General features: G+C 32.4%; 2 protein-coding genes across 3 annotated transcripts; both read left to right on the forward strand.

Annotated features, from left to right (window-relative positions):
- Nucleotides 1-437: 437 nt before the first annotated feature.
- Nucleotides 438-12,626, forward strand: LOC132747311 (transcription factor SPT20 homolog; the record flags this gene model as incomplete). Of its 2 annotated transcripts, none has more annotated exon segments than XM_060736659.1 (15): nucleotides 438-494; nucleotides 1,335-1,461; nucleotides 1,650-1,739; nucleotides 2,356-2,449; nucleotides 3,082-3,175; nucleotides 4,418-4,466; nucleotides 6,537-6,675; nucleotides 7,497-7,603; nucleotides 8,293-8,422; nucleotides 9,086-9,296; nucleotides 9,569-9,768; nucleotides 9,974-10,296; nucleotides 10,772-10,887; nucleotides 11,540-11,732; nucleotides 12,190-12,626. In XM_060736659.1, coding segments are annotated over 15 exon segments (2,357 nt in total), but the record flags the coding sequence as incomplete, so codon positions are not given.
- LOC132747312 (uncharacterized) lies at nucleotides 12,612-20,557 on the forward strand. The gene is made up of 8 exons (XM_060736661.1): nucleotides 12,612-12,743; nucleotides 14,392-14,479; nucleotides 15,106-15,189; nucleotides 15,603-15,739; nucleotides 16,793-16,852; nucleotides 17,230-17,296; nucleotides 17,992-18,081; nucleotides 18,382-20,557. The coding sequence occupies exons 1-8, from the start codon at nucleotides 12,702-12,704 to the stop codon at nucleotides 18,795-18,797; spliced, it is 984 nt and encodes a 327-aa protein (XP_060592644.1). The 5' UTR covers nucleotides 12,612-12,701; the 3' UTR covers nucleotides 18,798-20,557.
- The last annotated feature ends 1,391 nt before the right edge of the window (nucleotides 20,558-21,948 follow it).

Genomic DNA, 21,948 nt, shown 5'->3' on the forward strand with positions numbered 1-21,948 from the left:
AACTCAATAATTATTTCTTTTCTTATGGGGTTTTGGCAATTTTCTTTAAAAATGTGTACTTAATTCTATTAATTTTTTATTAGTACAACTCAAATTTGCCACATAATAACATATCTGCAACTCCCTCAAAAAAGTTTAGGTGTGTTTCTTTTATATATTAGCCGCGTCATGACAAAACCAACATAGTGGGTTTGCGACCAGCATGGATCCAGACCAGTCTGCGCATCCGCGCAGTCTGATCAGGATCCATGCTGTTCGCTATCACTTTCTCTACTTGTAATAGAGTTGGTAAGCGAACAGCATGGATCCTGATCAGACTGCGCGGATGCGCAGGCTGGTCGGGATCCATGCTGGTTGCAAACCCATTATGTTGGTTTTGTCGTGACACGGCTCATATTTATTTTAGAGGATTAATTGAATGATAATTGAATTTGCAGAGTTTGAGAATCAGCAATATGTAAAACTGATAGAACATGAAGATCAACTCATTGAAAGTAAGTTTGTTCTTAAATCTTTCCTGTCTATTTTTTATCTGTATATTAAAAGAAAGTCTGCAATTTAACCCTTTCACTGCCATAGGGACGGCATATGCCGTCCCTATTATTTTCGGCGTATTTGCCATATGGACAGCTTTTGCCGTTTCTATAATAATAATAATAATAATTATAATAATAATAATAATCATAATAAATATATAGATAATTATACCATCGACAATAATTATTATTATACTAGCAGATTTGGAAACCTATAATTATTATAATACTAATAACAAATAATAATAATAATATCTATTAATAATATAGTAATTTCTTAGAAAACTTGGCAAATAGGTGACCAATAAATAAATAACCCTCTGGCAGCGAAAGGGTTAAATGTAACATTCTGATAATGTCGATGAATCAGACCTTTCCAAATTATAAATTTCAAGTTGCCCTATATTTGTACACTGAAAGATGAATACAAATATGTCTGATTGTGAAGATTTGGCTGTCGTGTTACTGGCTATCACCTGTGACAGTAAAAATTTAGGCCTGAAATAATATACCCGAGGTTTTACTCCTCCTTTAAATCTGTAGTCACAATATCATTGTAAGTGTGATTTGGAACTGTATCTTGCTGATTTCCATTCAGTATACTTCTTTTTAATTTGTCTGGAACATGTTAAGTTGCTAACAATACACATTATAATTATCTCAAAAATTTGAAATATTTTTACTCATTAAGAATAAAAGATCAAAAAAATATTCAGGTGCTTCTAAAAATTGTCTTTTGTATGAATTATTCAGTTTTATTTTAAATCAAGTGCCATTTTACTCAATAACTACATTCAGGTCTTAAGAAAGAAATTGAATTAAAAGAGGAAGAGACTAAACGACTGCAAGAGGCAGTTTCTCAGCTAGATGAAGATACAAAACAATGCCACAAACAGTACACACTGAACAGGGACAATCTAGAAAGGTGAAGCTTTTAATTAATAATAGTACAGTAAAACTTTTGCAGAGTGGCCCTCTGTATAGCAGTTATTGTAACCTCCCCGACCCCCCTCTCCTTTGTTTCTAACATACGGTGTCCATATATAAAATGAGACATCAAGCTACTACTATTCATTAAGATTTTGTGAATACATCTATTTATTTACCTTTCAGTTTAAAAAAGACAAATCATGTGCTTACAGAGCATGTTGCTGCAATGGACAGCAAGATGGAAATGCTGCAGCATAAAATACAGGCAGAGAAGTCAGTTAAATATCAATCTTAAATTTGCCTTTATAAGTGTATATATTTTTAAGCATATAAATTTGAATCAGCTTTTTATTACTGTTCAAAAGTGTTTGCTATAAAAAAGAGGCATATTAACGTCATATTATTTGCTTGTCTAAATGGGCAGAACATTTGCACATAAGTAATTTTACAATCACAGTCAACTAGCTAAAATTTGTTTAAAATTTAATCAAACTTCAGAGTAAATCTTGATATCTTTGCTTTTATTCTCATATATATCATAATAAATATATAATATAGTTTAATCAGTATTTCAAATCTGGGCCTATTTTTATGTTGTTTAAGCTGAATGAATCTCTTCATTTCCATAAATTCAAATAATATATATTAACGAAACTGAACTTTCAGATATGTTAAAAATTATAAATTGCAATTTTTTTAGTTCCTAATTTATAATCAGAAAAAACAATCTTAAAATGCGCAATAATCAAAATAATTTTGATGTCTCCTCCATTTTTGAACAGTTTCTCAGAGCATTAATCTTAAAAATTCATGTTCTAACTTCACATGAAATGTAAGATATTAAATGAATGGAACAATGATCATTCACGAGTCATTCACTGTTTTTCAGGCAGGAGCACAACTGTCATTTACAGAGATATAAAGACATCTGGGCAACTTATCATGACAAGTATGAATCATTACCTCTCGCTGTGGAATTAAAGGTTTAATTTTTAACATAATATAATTATCTAAGCTTGATTGAAAAGAAAGTTTATAGCCTATGTGAGCCTCACTTTAGTTGTTTCCTTGATCTAACCTGAGTACTGGTGTTATTCAACAGGGCTTTTTTTTTTATTGTTTTATAGACGATATTCGGTCATATTCCCTATTGAAAATAGTATATTATTTTCCCAATCCACAGAAAAAAATTACCAAGTGAAAGTTACTTCTGTATTGCTGAATTTATTGTGAATGTTATGCAAAAAAAAGACTCAGACTGAACAGCAGTAAGAAAAGCGTAACCAAAAATGATTGTCTTGCAATCCAAATTGACAGAAATATGTAATCACTGTTACACAGACATTATAGTTTCTCTAACACATTATATTTTAACCAACATTAAAAATGTTTTCAGGAAATCTTTGATTTTTGAGATCATTCATTTCTGCTTACTGTTTAGTCCAGTATAATCACTAAGTACTTAGATATGGCACCTATTATTTACGTCATCGTTTCTGTACAGAAGTTGAAACAAGGTCTCAATAAGTTATTGTTTAAGCAAATTAAATGATACCAGTATGACATGGCAACAAACAGTAACTTGCTTATTATAAATTTTTTATTCATAAATTAGAAACAGACAATTATGGTAGAAGAAATAACCAAAAGAAACCAGGAAACTGAGATTGCTAATCAAGATGCCAAACAAAAAATAGAACAGTTACAAGGTACAGGAAATTTGTATCTTTTGACAGCAGTTCATTTAAAAGAAAAAATAATCTAGCACCACTAAATGCGCATGTTATTCTAGCACATAGCATTGCTTATTTTCAATGAAATTAAATTATTATTTATTTCTTACATTGCTTATTTTCAATGAAATTAAATAATTATGTATTTCTTAATACTGTACACAAGTTTATATAAAAATGGCATCTTTTAGGCTTTTTTTTTTAGCTCACTCAGAGATGAGCTTTTTTGATGGCAGTATGTCCGTTGTTTGTCTTCGGCAATTATCCACAATATCTTAAAACAATATCTCCTAAACCACTTGATCGATTTTGATTAAATCCACAGGAGTGATCCTACTTAGTCTGATGCAGAAAAGGTATTAAAAAATCCATTTTCCAGAAACTACAGTGCAAAGAGTTAAGATATTTGACATATGCCATCTTCTTGTAACTTGTAAACTTACATTTATCATGCTCTTGTGCCAAAATTGGTTATGCCATAGGGGTCACTTTAAGTTTACTAGACTTGTATAGGAAAATGCATTTAATTCTTTTTTTCTGAAACTACAATACAAAGAGCTTAAATATTTGGCATGTAGCATGTTGAAAGCATTGCCCAGTAGATCTCTACATGAACTATATAAGTCATGCCACTGGGGTCAAATTGACCCAGCCCTCAGGGTCACATTACTTAAAAATGTCTAGAAAATATTTTTTTCTGAAAGAACAATGCCCAGAGCTTAGATATACTGCATATGAAAATCTACAAAAGTTTTCGGGTGTGAGTTATATACATTTTTTGTAAACTTGAATAAGAATTTGTTACATTTAAGTCTACTTGTGTGTGAAATTACAATGCCAAGAGCTTAGATATATTTGCCTTGCGGTATTTCTTAGCAGACACCTACGTTATAATAATTGAATAATTATACAGCTAAGATAAAAAGTGACAAACCCGATGTGACCTCATTACACACTTCAACATGGAAATTAGAAATTAGAGCTTTTGTAGCAATGTATCTCAGGTGAGCAATTCAGGGTAATCATTGCCCTCTTGTTTATTGTTTTCTGGATTGGATAACAAAGCTTACATTTGTTGTTGTTTTAGATAGACATATATATGTTAAATTAAACTTCTCCCAGACTCAATTTTTATAACTTTTTAGACTCTTTTGATATAACTCTGTCTATAGCAATATTTTTTTCATGTATGTAAAAATTGTATATCTTTTCTTCTAGGTCAAGGTGAGGTATACAAGATGGGAACTAATGCATTCATCATTTCATTGTAAGTTTTTTATTGGATTCTCTGTCATGATACCCTATCTTTATTTGAGCCGGGTCATGACAAAACCAACATAATGGGTTTGCGACCAGCATGGATCCAGACCAGCCTGCGCATCCGCGCATTCTGATCAGGATCCATGCTGTTCGCTAACCATCTCTATTACATGTAGAGAAACTGATAGCGAACAGCACGGATCCTGATCAGACTGCGCGGATGCGCAGGCTGGTCTGGTTCCAAGCTGGTCGCAAACCCACTATGTTGGTTTTGTCGTGACACGGCTCATTTGTTTGGGTCTTCAGACCAAATAAATAATGGTATCGAAATTTCAGACCCTGAAACTGTTAATTGCAAATGCCAAAAGTAGTCTGCTTTTTTGCAGCGGTTACTTCCCTTTATATGTACACTAACGCTGAAAAATTCAGGGGAGATCACTGCGTAAATATGGTTAAATGACGGGCGCATTAATTTTCTTGCAAAATAGTTCCCGAATGGTTGAAGATTTCTAATATTGTTTTATTCTTTATAGATATACATGCTTATAGTAAGCTCCATGATTCTTTACATCTGTGTTAAACAACAGTTAGCGTCGAAATAATAAGGGTTACAAACCCTAATTTAGAATAATATGGTTTTCTTCAGGCCGTTAACATATAACTTCATTGTGGCGGAAGGGTTTGCACGCTTTCTTAAGAAGCGAGAAGTCTGGAGTTCAAATCCCATTTAAAGCAGCTCATTCTTTTTTCAATTGTTTAAGTCAAATAAACATTGAGTTGAATATCAGTGTTGCAATTAGTCTTATAGCCAATTAACAACAATTAAAAAGCTGGAAAGCATTGGTGGCTCTATACAAAAACATATCATACTAAGATATTGAGATAAACCATAGTGAAAGGTTCTATAAACAGGTGATACATATATTTTATGAAAAATCTGTCATAATAATTCAACGTATTCAAATGATAAATAATCTTGAATGTAACTTGTAAATTTTGGGCATTCGATTCTTATTTGTCAAATATATTTACTGACAACATTGAATTTCTTATTACAGTACTTTCTTGTGGTTAAACTATTATTTCTTTTGAGCTAGAAGATAAATAAGATCTTTCTTCTTTTTCTTCTTTTTTTTTTATCTAAACATACCTTTTATGTTGTTCACGTGTTTTCAGATTTATTGTCTTCATGTTGTTTGTGTCTTATAGGCCCATTGGGCCGGGTGTATACTATTGTTTATACATGTCTTGTTTGTTCATTGCTTGTATGTTTACATATGACACATTAATAAAATATTTACTTACTTACTTACTTATTGGTTTAAAATCTCACAACCTTCACCTTTCTGACATTCTGAGACCCAAACAAATTATGCGCCTTCTGTGCTTTGATTTATTTAGGAGAAAGACATCTAGTGCCCCTCTGTGCATTATTTTAGAAATCAATAGACAGAAGAATTGACAACATTCAATAAGTGAGTTGGGGAAGCGTCTTAATATGAAAAAATCCAAAGTCCCAAGAGTGAAGTTGGGGGGGGGGTTTATTTGAAGGCAACAAATTAAAAAAATCACTTGGCCATGGCACAGAAGCCTTTAATATTTCTAGCCTCTATTTCATGTATTACATATAATACTTATTCACAATATTTTGTTTGTCCATACATTCTTATATAATATAAAGTATACTTGAAAATTTTTGTGATGAATTTATCACACTCAAAAAGTCAGAGTCATTTGGGATACCTTTCTTTGGCTCAATGAGCATCTTGTCCGCTTACAATCTCATCAAAAACCATATCCTAACTGACGCTCCACTTCCCTTGCTAGGTAGGAGGCACTTTAAGCCGGCATGGAGTTTGTGTATTATTAGCTTATATTAATGATATAATATCTTTACATGAAAAAAATACCCAGTAAAAAGAGTAACAGACAAAAAAAAACAATGATCTGATTTTAATGAAATTGGTCCGCTTATAGAATATAATACTCATTAAGTGTATTCAATTATTTCAACTCCATTAAGTAAATAAGGTAACAGCATTACTAGAGAATATTTTGTTGAATATCATTCATTCAGAGCTAGAATGAGGCTTGCAACATCTGAACTCAAGCAAGAAATAGAGAGGAAAAGATCAGAGCTTAATGAAATGAAACATACAGCACAGCACATTGAACAGTCTGACAGTGATGAAACTAATGAAAGAAATGTACAAAAGGTATACACTACATCAATCAGATTGTATTTGATAAATATGCAAAAGAGGTGATTTTCAGCTTTTATCTCGACTATTCTAAGATAGGAGAGCTTTTGTACTTATCCCAGCATAAGTGTTGCAAGTTTTTGCGTACCAGTTGGTATCTTCAATATTACTGAAGAGAATGGGTTGAAACTCTGTGATTATCATGCATGATGGACACAGGTCCCTGAACTCTGTGTTACCTTTTTGCAGAGTTATGCACCTTTCCTTACTGTCAATCACTGGGAATAGTCAAGCATGGACAGCCTTTGTTATAGTCATAATGTACTACAAGGCCTAAACTTCAAATGTTTCTTTTATAGAAAGAAACCCTAGCATCATTAGTTTCTCAATTAATTTGTATCTGAACTAAACTTGTGAATGAAACGTGCTGAATTTTTTAAATGAACTTGTACCGCTTTCATTTCTGAACTGTTTGTTACCAATTTTGGGCGTAGCAAAATTATAGATTGAAGATTGTCAGCCAATAATATAGATCTCAGCTTCGTCAGACTTCACAGATGTGTAGGCTGTCCTGGCTCTATACTGGTGGCAAAGGCTATTCACTTTAGATTCACGCAGGGTAAGGATGAAAGTTCAAGAACTAGTGCTTGTACATTTTATGGTTACTTTTCAGTTTCTTGCTCTTCAGTAGTTGCTGTAATAAAATAGACTCAAATATAAGTGTGAATTGTATTTATCAGCAAATACTTTCATATGAAATATACTTTGTAATAGTGTTTACAATTACATATGAAACATTAAGAACACTATAGTAGCGTATATGATATACAATATAGTTGACAGATATGCACCTGGTTGACAAGGAGAGCAGTGAGGAGAGAGGTGAGTCAATGGAGAGTAGTGATCAACAGACTCAACTAGAGACCCAATCTCCAATGATCAGGTACATTTAACTTGTAATCAGAAATATTCAAAAGATAATAAATAAAGCTTTGTTGCCAGTGGATGAGATCTGTGACACAGTATCACTCACACTTATCCAAGTGTTTGCTTATATGTAAGATAAAGAATTGATTAAAATGTTGGAATATATTCTTAAACCAGTCCATTTCAAAAGTTTTTGAATTTAAACAAAAATCAAACATAGCCTTTGTTCATAATAATAAGCTTGTAAATTAGGTTTTTAACAACTGATGGCATGTGTACATTAACCAAAACACATCTCAGAAGCAAATTTCAGTGAATTTATTTTAGATGATTACATTAAGGTTAATGCTGTAAACTGGTCAGATATTTAAACTAAAAAATTGAACAGTCAAATTTTACCTAATCTTACTGTCTTTTCTCAAATAAGTTTGTTTTTAACATGTAGTAATTTGATAGTATAAAATGTTCCCAAACAAAAAATATTCCTCTGTGCTATTTTCAGGGTTTCCATGCACCGCTAATGGGAAATTCAGAGAAATTTATGAACATAATTTTTTACAGGATTTTAATCACAATACAAACAATTATTTGGCAATTTGCAGGCAGTTCAATATTGTAGCTGTATGTGTTCTTTAGAGGAAAGATGAAATTAAAGAACAAACATGTGTTATTATGAAACATGTTAGTGTGTCTGTGATATTTCAGTATGTTAGGAGATAGAGATGATGAATCTGAAGCCATGCAGACAGACGTTGTATCACATGATCAAGTTTACCTCCAGTTTCGAGAGGAAAATATAATAATGTCTCAACATTCTGAAACATCACATCAACAGGTTTATCATTATACTCTTAGTGACGTTTTTTTTTACTTGTAGCTTACTCCTAAATATATGCTGTTTCCCCTTTGAAAAAAAAGATGGTGTTGTATTTTCCTCCAAAAGAAAGAGGATAACTTTAATGGGGGAATAAAGCAAACTTTTCTTCTTAGAATGAAAAAAAAAATGATTGTCTTAATTTCAGTGTGTGATTTTTCTTATATAACCTATCCCCTTTTCTTTAAGCATCTTGAGTATTGAGCCTGCACAATTATAATATACAAACATTCATACAGAACCTATTGTAGAACCTTTTTGGGTCATTGTTTTAAAAGCTATATGTTCAGGAATTGGTCAGGAACAATTTCCTACTATTATCTTTAACCTTTACCACCGACACGAAAAATCTTGAATGGACATGTCCATCTGTCAATCTAGACATATCCATTTATCATTCTTAGGGAAAGTTCAAAATATTTACTGACTGAATAGCAGACAGTGCAGACCATGATCTGGCAGGCAGCACAGATGTGTCAGCTGATTTTGATCTGCACTGGTTACATGGGTAATATTAATTGCCACCAGCACTGATTATAATTGTTAGATAAGAATTAAATATTTGTAAATTTATTAACTCAAATAAATAGATGTGATAAAAATATTTTATAATTCTATAACAAGAGACAAGCAACTGGTGTAGATGAGAGTTCTGATCAACATGCTGTTCTGGCACAGGAAACCTGTCATTCTGAGGTAGAAAATAGTGAAGTGCAATGCAGGTTGCCAGCCACTAGTCAGAACACACCTGAAGCTAATCTTAGGTTACCAGGCATACAGTCTATAAGTCAAGATGCACAGCTCCCATTTGTTGCTTACAAAACAAAGGGTCCAGGTATCATTTATAATTCTGAAATAAAAGAACTTTGAAATTCATCAGTGTCATAAAAATTATGCTATATTCCTGTTTAAATGCAAATATTTAGTTTTATCTTCAGATGTACACACTAATGACAAAATGGAGGTAAGTAAAATCCAATATATATGCAACTATTCCGAAACCATTGAAAACAAATGATTAAAGAATAAACAATTTCAAAAATGGTTTGTTTGCTTGTTTTCAGCATTATTTTGTTTAATGAACATTGATTTGTTTTACTCACTTAGAAACAGTGCATATCCAATGGGATAGACAACAGCAGCAACAACAACAGCAGCAGCAGCAACAACAACAGCAGCAGCAACAACAACAACAATTATCTAAAGTACAGAACCAGTCTTCTCAAAAACAACCTCAGTCAATTACATCAAATCAGCCTAGTGCACTGAGACCAAATCTATTGACCAGCCAAAGGCTTGCAAACTTGGTAAAATAAAGTATCATTAGATTCATATGTGAAATTGATTTGTCATTTATATTTGCTCATAAAAGTAAAAAACAAAAACAAGAATATATATTTAGACTTTGTTATCTTATTCATGATAGTTTTTGTGACTTAAGAATGATACAAAAGTAATTTTACTAAGAGTTTGTGAAAGAAAGTGCTTTAGATTTTGATTTCATTTTTTCAGCAGACATGTGATGGGGCCAACTCCAGGTCACCATTTCCTGGTTACAGACCCCATATTCCTCAAGTTGTTGTCAGACCTACCTCTCAGTTTAGACCATCAGATCCGAACCTCAGACCTAGTGTAGATCCAAGCCTCAGACCCAGTGTTACACTAAACAGACCTTCATACCAACCTGTGTCTGTTACCCAGGCAAGACCATCTACACCACAATTGTATGTACCACCAGGCAAGATTGTTCAAGGATCACACTCCTTAAGACCTCAGCCGTCACCAGTTCCCAGAAGTTACCATGCAGCTTCAAGTCCAGTTGTTCAGTCACCTAGGTAAATATGTTAAGGTATTGTCAGAAATTTTCGTGAGGGATTAAATTAAATTAACAGAATTGAAAATTTTCACAATATGAATGATATTCTTTGTGTTGTATAAAATTAATGGGACTATTAAATTAGTGGATATTTAACCTAGCCAATTAGTTGAAAATATTACTCTGCAAAATTTTGGCCTACAGAAGGTATCTTATTACACAGTATCTCTACCCTACCAATTTTGTCCAAAGTTTAAAGGCTGGATTTTTGTTGTTGTTGTGAAATACAATAAATAAAAAGCTTGGAGTAGATGTTCAGATGTACATGATGTAATATAATGATGGCTTATATAGCATTTCATGATGTTGTAATTTTCTAGCCCTTTAACTTCACTTCCTCATTGTATGTTTAGTTTGAGAAATTTTAATATTGAGTATCAAAGCATCATAGGACTAAGTATTATCTCAGACATATATTATTATGATACTTGCAGACATACATTTGGACAAAGCAGATTACCAGTGCTACAGCCAGTAAGAATGTCAGTCTCTTCCCAGTTACAGAGACCACCACAGTTGTCTGTGCCCAACAGACTGCCTGGCATATCTGGTAACATGTTTAAATTTCATGAATTTTTTAAGTGTTTATTACATACATATTTTTTTTTGGCTTGTAATATGTAAACTTTGAATCCTGGATATGATAAGTTTAAGCATGTTGTCTGTAATTGATTTTTTTGCTGTTACTTAGGATATGAGAGCAAAGGCATATGGGGTAATATTTTAATATATAAAAATGATAAAGCAGAAATATTAAAAGTGAAAACAAATCTGTCCTTGAATTTGAAAATTTTGCTTATTCCGAGGGCAGATAATCAACAATGAAAGTTTGCAAGGCCTTATTTTTTTTGAATTTCAAAACTTGGTAAAAAGTGGATAGTTTATTTGTTCTCATTTATCTAAACCTATGCCAATTTTCATAAAAATGACCTATTTTCAAAGTATTTTCAGTGTCTACTTAACAAATGTAGATGGAATTCAGTGAAATTTTGCATGGCAACCATGAAGCTTAAACGAATAGTAAAAAAAAAGATAGATTTGTCAGACATTTATATGAGTTACCTGCCCTTAAAATGACCTGAAAAAGCAAAAGAATCAAATTTAAGGGCAGATTTGATTTTTTCAACTTAAATGATAGTTAATATGTAGATTTTACAGTTATAGTATAGTGTAATAAAGTTTCAAAGGACTTTTTGTTTAAGCTGACAACCATACTCAAAGATTTGTTCAAACAAGCATACCAAGTGCTGTTCGCTCTCCACTACAACTTACCTCTCCACCAGTAAGACTTCAGTCTCCACAAGTCGTTCAAAGATCTCCACTTCAGTTACCTTCACAGCATCAACATATACTGCAGCAGACAGCAAGAAATCAAACTTCTCTTCCATCTCATAGGTAAAATGGAATAAAAACCCATTAAAAATGTTAAAGATTTTTCTGACTTAAGCATGTAGATTTCAAGTGTAACTTAATTTTATCCATAGCATCTTCATTCAAATTAAAATGCTAGCATATTTACCAATGCAGTCTTGTTAATTTTATGTTTGACTTGCTCTTTGAAATGTAAATGTCTTTAAACTGCATAAGTTCATCATCAAGGTTTATTAAATCATGTTGTTGATTGATATTAGCATGCCTGGTGAAGGTTTTAATGGACAGAAAGCATTTTATCATTAAATTAAAACCTTCATACTTGCCACCCTGTCCTAGATGTTCTTCTGTATCATCCTTTTATTATTGTGTAAAATGTAATTTAGAGTAAAGGTCACAGTGTATTGAATTGTATTCTTTTTTTCAAGGTGGGGAAACATGAACAAACCATTTTATATTATGTATTTTGTTGTTCTTTTAGTTCTACTGGTCCAGGGAGTCATCTGAAATCTGGGCCGGAAACACCTGATGAAATACGCCAGAGGCAAACTCAGTCTAAATTAGGTCCTGATACAACAGACAGAAACTTGCATACTAGCATATCACCACATACCCAGACTAGCATATCACCACATATGCAGACTAGCGTATCACCACATATGCAAACTAACATATCACCACATATGCAAACTAGTGTATCACCACATATGCAGACTGGCATACCACTACATATGCAAACTAGCATATCACCACATATGCAAACTAGCATATCACAACATATGCAGACTAGCATACCACCACATATGCAAACTAGTGTATCAGCACATATGCAGACTAGCATAGCACCACATGTGCAAACTAGCATATCACCACATATGCAAACTAGTATCACCACATATGCAAACTAGTGTATCACCACATACACAAACTAGCAAATCACCACATGTACAAACTAGCAAATCACCACATGTGCAAACTAGCATATCACCACATATGCAAACTAGCATATCTCCACATGCCACTCGACAAGACCAGGTATTTAGCTTTTTTTAATCAAATAAAATCATTAATAGATGTTTTAGAATTTTATCCTTCTGAAAATAACATACATGTAGTTTATTAGGTATATTAGGTAGTGTAGACAATTTTTTTAATGGCCGGGGCATATAGTGTTACCTTGTTCCGTCATTCTGTCATCATCCTTTTCTGTTCATTATCTTGGTAACTGTTGCACACATTCAACTCAAACTTAACATATGGATATGTCATGAGAAAATACAGGTCAAGTTTGAATTTGGTCATGGTTCGATGATTTTTGGCAGAGTTAAGCCTCTTGCTTTGAAAATAATATGAACCGTTCATTATCTCCCTAACGGTACAACACATTTAACTCAAACTTGACATATGGATACGTCAAAGGAATGCCCAGGCCAAGTTTGAATTTGGTCATGGTTCGATGATTGTTGGCAGATTTATGCCCCTTTTACTATGAAAATAATATGAAATTTTCATTTTCCGTTATTATGTCCCCAACAGTATTACACATTCAACTCAAATTTGACATATGGATATGTCAATGGAATGTGCAGGCCAAGTTCAAATTTTGTCATGGTTCAATGATTTTTGGCAGAGTAATGCCCCTTTCTCTTTGAAAATAATATGAAATTTACAATTTCTGTTCATTATCTCCCCAACACTGTGTTACATATTCATCTCAACTTTGAAAAAAAGGAAATTTTCAGTTCCGATTCATTATCTCCCCTACAGTTGTACATATTCAACTCAAAGATATGGATATGTCATAAGAATGCATTGGTCAATTTTGAATTTGGTCATGGTTTGATGATAGCTGACAGAGTTATCCCTCTTGAACTTTGAAAAAAAATCAGAAATTTTAAGTTTCCCTTCATTATCTCCCCAATGGTTGTACACATTCAACTCAAATTTATCATATAGATACATCTTAGGAATAATCAGTTTAAGTTTGAATTTGGTCGTGGTTCAATGATTTTGGACAAACTTATCTTTCCTGAATGTTGGGAAACATTTTGAATTTTCAGTTTCAGCTATGTATGTAGCCATTATTTTGGCCTCAAATATGCAATATGCAATTTACAAAAGGTTAAGACTAAATAATTTCAGTGCCTTCAACATTGTATAAAAATGGTTTGGTTTAACATTGAAAAAGTTTTAAGGGCTTTGAACTTAAAATGAAAAAAATAATTTGTGCAAACAAATTTGGAACTAAATATTATAACATCTGAACTTTTGGCTGCATGCGGGGGCATCCATGGCATGATGACACATTTCTAGTTTGCTTTCTTACAGCGGTTTAAGTCTCAATAAAAACATGGCTAAAAATCCTATTTACTCTCAGAACAGAATTTTACCTATAAAATGAGACTTAAAATGAGACTTAACAATCAACTTTTTGCAAGTTTATTTTCTCTAGCTAACTGATAGAAATTGAATTTGTTTAGAAATTGAATTTGTTTTTTATCAGAATTGTTTCCATATGATACATTGTTATTAACAATAAACTGATAAAAATCTTGATAGAAATTGAGATATTTATTAATTAGATATTAAGAAAGTCTTATAAAGTTAGAACTTAGATTCATTATGCATGTACATTCTGTACTCTACATGTTAATATGTATTATTGTTATATAATTATATAAAGGAAGCAACAGTGACAGTGTCAGCACCAAATGTAACAGGTACACCGCAGATTGGTGTGAAAATACCACAGCCTGATGGAACAAGCACATGTATGTACCGACATTTTACATGTGAATAACTGATTAATAGTTTAAAGATATCCACATTTTTAATATATATATATATATACATAGTGTTTTAACGGCCCTTGTAGAACAAGCTCTATAGACTGAGATTAATCAATCTGGGTTCAATGATTTGATCTTTTGGCAACACAAAGTTTCACTGTGACAATTGATCTTAGATGTTGAATTTTATGGTCATTTGTCTCCCTTGGCTGATTCAGAAATCGTGTAGTGGGTTACTTACTTCGTGAGAAATTGGTAATTTGTGGTTTGTTACCGGAGAGCTGGTTAAGTGGACTGATGGCAGTGTAATGACCAAAAAAGTGTTAAAGTTGGCAAACAGACAAAAACTATAACATGATTGTTAATGGCCATTCATAAAGCTAATAAGAGGTCAGTAATTCAAACAAGATATACCAGAATAATGTTCAAGGGATGTATGGAATTTTATACTTTCATGATAATAAGTCTATCAACCTATTTCAATGTTTTTCTAAACCTTAGAGTCATTTGAGATTTTATAATTCACAAATTACAGTATTCATACCCATCAATAGACAAACAGGATTGTTCTTGCTCACAGAGTCAATATTATTTCTTGTCTTTTACAGATTATATGAAAGTAAAAGATGCACCAGAGAGTTCAAATGAGATTTCCAGTCTTGATAAAAGTCCAGTCAAACCTGTAACACCAGGTGATTAGGTTAATTTTCATGTGATAAATTTAGTGTTGACATTTTCCAGGAATTGGTAGTTTATAGATTATCTTTTATACTGTATAAGTTTGTATAAAAAGAAAAGAAAACAAAGGATTTTAGTAAAAAGAGTGTGAACGGAAAGTAAATCAGTTCCTGAATAAATACCAGACTTTGCTAGTTAGGTCTTTCCTTTAACTCAAAAGTCATGAAACAGAATGATGAGTAATGATAAGAAAATGAAGTGGAAACGGTGTGCTTTGTTTATATGTGATACTAGATTGAAATAGTAATTTTCATAATTCTTGAATCAGCAAAAGGGAATATCATTTTTAGAAGTGAGTACATGTCTATTTCATCATTGTTGTTTTACAAGAGTTAAATAATTTTCATGTTCGTTTATGCACAAATAGAAATTGTAGACGAAGGAAGTCTAAAAGAGGAAACATTCAGTCCATTTGATCTGGAGAAACATCAGAAAAAACTGGCAGACATGAAGAAATCACCTGCTCATCCAAATTTTTATCCTGCCAAACGAGCATTTGCTGAGGTAAAGTTATGTTCTTTGATGTTAAGCTGTTAAGACTGAAAGTGTTTAGCTTTTGCATCCAGTATAAAGTCAGGCCAGTCTGCACATATGTGCTGTCTCACCAGGTTTTATATTGTTGGTCAATTTTTGGTATTTTAATACTAAAATCCCTTTTAAATCAAAACTTCTTTAGGTTAAAGGTACAGATATTTTTGGTGTTAAAGATAATTTAACAAAAACTGTAAACAGAATATTTTTGAATATTAAAATTTTGTTGTTAAACTGTATCTATTAATAATGTTAATCCTAATTACTTACTGAGTTTCTGTAACTGCCCTGACAAAAATACCGGTGGAAAAGGCTAATCAATTTTGGTTCCTGCATAGAAATTTCATCTTACCCCAAGGATCAATCCAGTCATCTCTGGATTTCAAATCTGATGCTCTATATGTTGAACTAAGTAAGCAAGTAAAAGACCAGAGATGAGGTCATTGCTGTAGTCAATGGCACATTAGTTGTTATAAAAAGTTGATAACTTACATGTAGATACTATAATAATAAATCACATTTATTTATATGCATATTTTTTCATTTAGTCTGTTTGACAAAAAAATGGTATAAAAAAAGTAAAAAAACATAATTGATTGTTAGCGAGAATAACATGTTAAATACATTTTTCTTAGAATCATTACACGTACAAGCAGCATTGTTACAGATCTTTTACTCCTTTGTGATACATGTATTTTGTTTTGCACCATATATTTATAATAAGTTTAAATCAGACTGATGCTGTTTGTGCCAAAGTTATACATTATTGTTAAAATTAATAAATTGATTTTTTTTCTCTGCATTTGAAAATGTTATATGATAAACCATCTGGGCCAATAGGAATATGTGTTACTTCATATGCTATAGGTACATTTCTAGAAGAAAAAAACGTTTGAATAGTATTAAATGTATTTTTAATGCATTACAAAGAAGGTTAATACTTTTATGTTCGACAGTTTTGCTTTAGAATATGCTGAAATATTTTAAGTTATTCCATGTTTAAAATATATGTTTTGTAATTTTCAGATGGAAGGAAATTGTCAGGATGTGGGCAGTGAAAACATGCAATTTCCATTATTTGGTCAGGTATGGTTGTTTATTTGATTAAAAGTACAGACATATGTAGTTTAATGCATAAGCATATTGGAATGCAATTAATTTTTGAGGCATGGAGGGTCATGTGACCTGTTAATGCTATATGGAGAAATTGTGATCTGTAAAGCAGTACATGATTGGTTAATAAATATGTTGATCAACCTTAGTCACCACACAATACATTATGAAAATTACATAGCTGATTGTTTATCCTAATGGTAAAAACTTTGTGGTGGTAAAAATTTACTGAAAAGTCTGTTAAACCAAACCTCAAAATCTCTTGTTAGTCATAAAAGATGTACATATAGCCCTTGTAATTGATATATCAGATCAATATGGTTTACAAAATTTCTCTTATTTCTTACTAGGCTAATTCAACATTGACAACACCATATGATGGAAGTGGAGATCATACTAATGCAGCGAGTACCAAAGGTTTGTTCTCGTATATAGTTTGAATATCTAAAATATGTATATCCTTTTTGAACAAGAAGAAAGATATTGGCAAGAATCTAATTTATAAAGATATTATTAAGACAGCATTAAATAATCAAATCTCAGTTACAGTTAGCTGAGAAAAGAAGTTGAATGCAGAATAATCAGTAGTTGTTAGTTATAGTACGTGAAAACTTACATAGAATGAACATAATACTCGTTGGCTAGTAACGTAATTGTTTTTCATGTCAACCTCTTAACACTCAAATGCTATTGCCCAAAATTTTTTAAAAGGCAAAACTTATGACATACAGTTGGCCCTAGTTTTGGTAACAATTTTTTCTAACACCTAGTAACAATTTCTTGAGTCAGAAGAGGGCACAGATTAAGATTTTAAATTGAGATCACAGTGTCTATTCTAGGATTTGAATAACAGGGGGGATTTTTATCGAAAAGTGAGAATTTATTACATTTGTTGATTTTTTTCCTTCTTTCTCTATGTAAAATTTTCCCCCTGCCTCTGAAAAAATAGGGGGAAATTCTCAAAAATATGGGTGAATCTCCCCTCCTAGAATAGACACTGTCAGAAGAATAGACACTGTCAGAGATCTAAAGCTGGGTATTTTTATTTACACTCGTATAATAATAATAAAAAAAAAATGAATTTTTGAAAAAATATTAATTTTACCGAGCAGGACAGAACAATGATCAGAATACAAAACCAGTCAGTGATACAGAAGTACAGTCTGCTTTCAATTTCTTTGGTGCCTTTGGAAGTAGCAATGGTAGGCTTTTTTGTTATTGAACCAGTCTGAAAATGGTAATTCAATGTTACAATGTAACTTTTCTAGATTTTCACAATGGTCATACAAATGTATATTGTTTTCATCTCTTAAAAGATAAATATATTGTTTGAAGTCATTATTGTTGATAATCAGTACCTTATCTTATTAAATATTTGCTTTAAAAACCTCAATATTTGCTTTAAAAATTTTGTGGGTGTAAGTATATCTACAGATATGAATAATTATACATGTATATTGCTGACATAAATGTCATTATAGGATCAAGTTTTATCTTTCTAGATACAAGCGAATGTAAATCGCCAGGTTATGCGTTCAACTTTGGCAGCGGAGACTGTTCAAAGATTACAGAAAGTCCAAGTTTCTCCTTGTTTGGTGCCTGTAATAATGATAATGACTCGCCGAGTGGTTTCAATTTCGGCTTTGGCGATAACAGTGGTGTAAAAGGAGGAAGCCAACCCTGCAGCTCAGAGGGAGGAAATTTCTTATCTATGTTTGGTGATGGTGGGAATGAGGACCAGGGTAGTACCACTGGCTTCAGTTTCAATTTTGGCAGTGATCGGCCCAAATCTCCACCATTTTCCTTTTTAGCTCACCTGTCACAAAGTGACAGGGTGAGCTTTTGTGATCGCTTTTCGTCCGGCGTCCGTCCGTCCGTCGTCCGTCCGTCGTCCGTCCGTCCGTCCGTCCGTCCGTAAACTTTTACTTTAAATGACATCTCCTCATAAACCACTAAGCCAATTTCATCCAAACTTCGCAGGAATGTTCCTTTGGTGGTCACCTTTAAAAATTGTTCAAAGAATTTAATTCAATGCAGAACTCTGGTTGCCATGGCAACCGAAAGAAAAAACTTTAAATATCTTCTTTTAAAAAACCATAAGAGCTAGAGCTTAGATATTTGGCATGAAACATCTTCTAGTGAGTGTCTACCAAGTTTGTTCAAATAAAAGCCCTGGGGTCAAAATTGGCCCCGCCCCGGGGGGTCATTGATTTTCCCTATATGCATATAGTAAAAACTTAAAAAATCTTCTTTAAAAGAACCCAAAGAGCTAGAGCTAAGATATTTAGCATGAAACATCTTCTAATGAGTGTCTACCAAGTTTGTTCAAATAAAAGCCCTGGGGTCAAAATTGGCCCCGCCCCAGGGGGTCATTGATTTTCCCTATATGCATATAGTAAAAACTTAAAAAATCTTCTTTAAAAGAACCCAAAGAGCTAGAGCTAAGATATTTAGCATGAAACATCTTCTAATGGGTGTCTACCAAGTTTGTTCAAATAAAAGCCCTGGGGTCAAAATTGGCCCCGCCCCGGGGGGTCATTGATTTTCCCTATATGCATATAGTAAAAACTTAAAAAATCTTCTTTTAAAGAACCCAAAGAGCTAGAGCTAAGATATTTAGCATGAAACATGTTCTAATGGGTGTCTACCAAGTTTGTTCAAATAAAAGCCCTGGGGTCAAAATTGGCCCCGCCACGGGAGGTCATTGATTTTCCCTATATGTATATAGTAAAAACTTAAAAAATCTTCTTTTAAAGAACTCAAAGAGCTAGAGCTTAGATATTTGGCATGAAACATCTTCTAGTGAGTGTCTACCAAGTTTGTTCAAATAAAAGCCCTGGGGTCAAAATTGGCCCCGCCCCGGGGGTGATTGATTTTCCCTATATGCATATAGTAAAAACTTAAAAAATCTTCTTTTAAAGAACCCAAAGAGCTAGAGCTAAGATATTTAGCATGAAACATGTTCTAATGGGTGTCTACCAAGTTTGTTCAAATAAAAGCCCTGGGGTCAAAATTGGCTCCGCCCCGGGGGGTCATTGATTTTCCCTATATGCATATTATGAGTAAAAACTTAAAAAGTCTTCTTTTAAAGAACTCAAAGAGCTATGGCTAAGATATTGAGCATCAAACATGTTCTAATAGGTGTCTACCAAGTTTGTTCAAATAAAAGCCCTGGGGTCAAAATTGGCACTGCCCCGGGGGTCATTGATTTTCCTTATATGTGTATAGCAAAAACTTAAAAAATCTTCTTTGAAAAAACCCAAATAGCTAGAGTTAAGATATTAAGCATGAAACATCTTCTAGTGAGTGTCTACAAAGTTTGTTCAAATAAAAGACCTGGGATCAAAATTGGCCCCGCCCCGGGGGTCAATGATTTTCTTTATATGTGTTTAGCAAAAACTTTAAATCTTCTTTGAAAAAACCCAAATAGCTAGAGTTTAGATATTAAGCATGAAACATCTTCTAGCAAGTGTCTACAAGGTTTGTTCAAATAAAAGCCCTGGGGTCAAAACTGGCCCGGCCCCAGGGGTGTCATTGTTTTTAACTATATGTGTATAGTAAAAACTGAAAAAAAATCTTCTTTTAAAAAGCCAAATGAACTAGAGCTTAGATGTTTAACATGAAACATCTTCTGATGGGTGTCTTCCAAGTTTGTGCAAATAAAAGCCCTTGGGTTAAATTGGCCCTGCATGTTGGGGGGGGGGTTGGGGGGCCTATGTACAGGTGAGCGACCTCAGGGCCATCATGGCCCTCTTGTTTTAAGAAATTGAACTGCTTTTATTAATTTGTTTGCCTTTGTGCAGGATTATTAAAGTGTCTGATGTAATCTTGTCAAATGTTTGTCATTCATGTTAAGGTGGTCTTGTTGTAACTTCCTTGATTAAAGACTTTTGACAAATATTTAGGTTTTTATCATAGGAAATAAGATAGTCTCCATTCAAATGATATTTTATATGCGAAGTAAGATATCATTTATTTATTTGGTGTTCTATCATCTTGTATCATCATCACTGTGTATTGTTGTTGTTTTTTTTTTTTGATAAAAGTAAACTTGTTATAAAATTACATCTTCCTGATTTTGACTGCTTTTGAAACTGAAACTCAATTTATAAGAAAGATCATCAATACTATATTACATATGTTATGTGATTTGTTTTTATTTTGTTTTTAAATTTTTACATGTTATGTTTAACATGTATTTAATTTTTTTACTTGGGTTATTATAATTATAAGTGTAAAATATAAAATTTTTCCTGAACTGTTAGTAGATAATTTATCATGTTACTTTTAAAATGAATTTATTGTTTATGATATTATTTTCATGTCAGTTTTACTGTGATATTTGTAAAGTTACTGTTGAACTGTTGTATGTTGGTATTTATAACAAGATTAGATTAGCATAATGTAGAAAAATGTTTAAAAAAACAGTATTTGTTTGTTATAATATCTAAACTTTAAAAGCTATATACATGTATATATTTAACTGAATACTATAACTAAGAAAATTATGAGGCCCCTATGTATGGAAATTTACAAATGGTATTTTTATGGTTTTTATGGGGGGGGGAACCTATTCCAAATCAAAAGAAATTTTGTTGACCTACACTCTTAAGTATCGGTGATTTGGGTGGAACTGAGTCCATTCAAATTTCTCAACATACTTGTCTTTTCATATTTAAATTAACATAATAAACAAGACACTATAGCTACACTGTTTCCCATTTTATAACATTTACATGTTTAATTATGTTACACCGGAAAAAGAATCACACTTTTGATAAAAATTTATTCCAAATTACCATTTATCAATTGTTAAGTAAGTAAATTTTTTAACTAACACTACCTACTTTTTGTGTAGAAATATTATCCTTGTGTATCTTGTGATATGCTGCATGCATTTAATTCAAATGTAAAGGCATCATCCGCATTGCTATTCTAAATGCTCAAGCTCGGGATTAAGAGAATATTGCATACATCATAAACGAACATCACAATTATTTTAACTTTTTGCCGATTTATATTGAAGAAAATACGTGAAAAAAATGAGTGCCTGAAGATTTTTAAACTAA

The sequence above is a fragment of the Ruditapes philippinarum genome, unplaced genomic scaffold, assembly GCF_026571515.1.
Source record: "Ruditapes philippinarum isolate M1 unplaced genomic scaffold, ASM2657151v2 ctg5148_1_1_1_1, whole genome shotgun sequence".
NCBI classification, from domain to species: domain Eukaryota; kingdom Metazoa; phylum Mollusca; class Bivalvia; order Venerida; family Veneridae; genus Ruditapes; species Ruditapes philippinarum.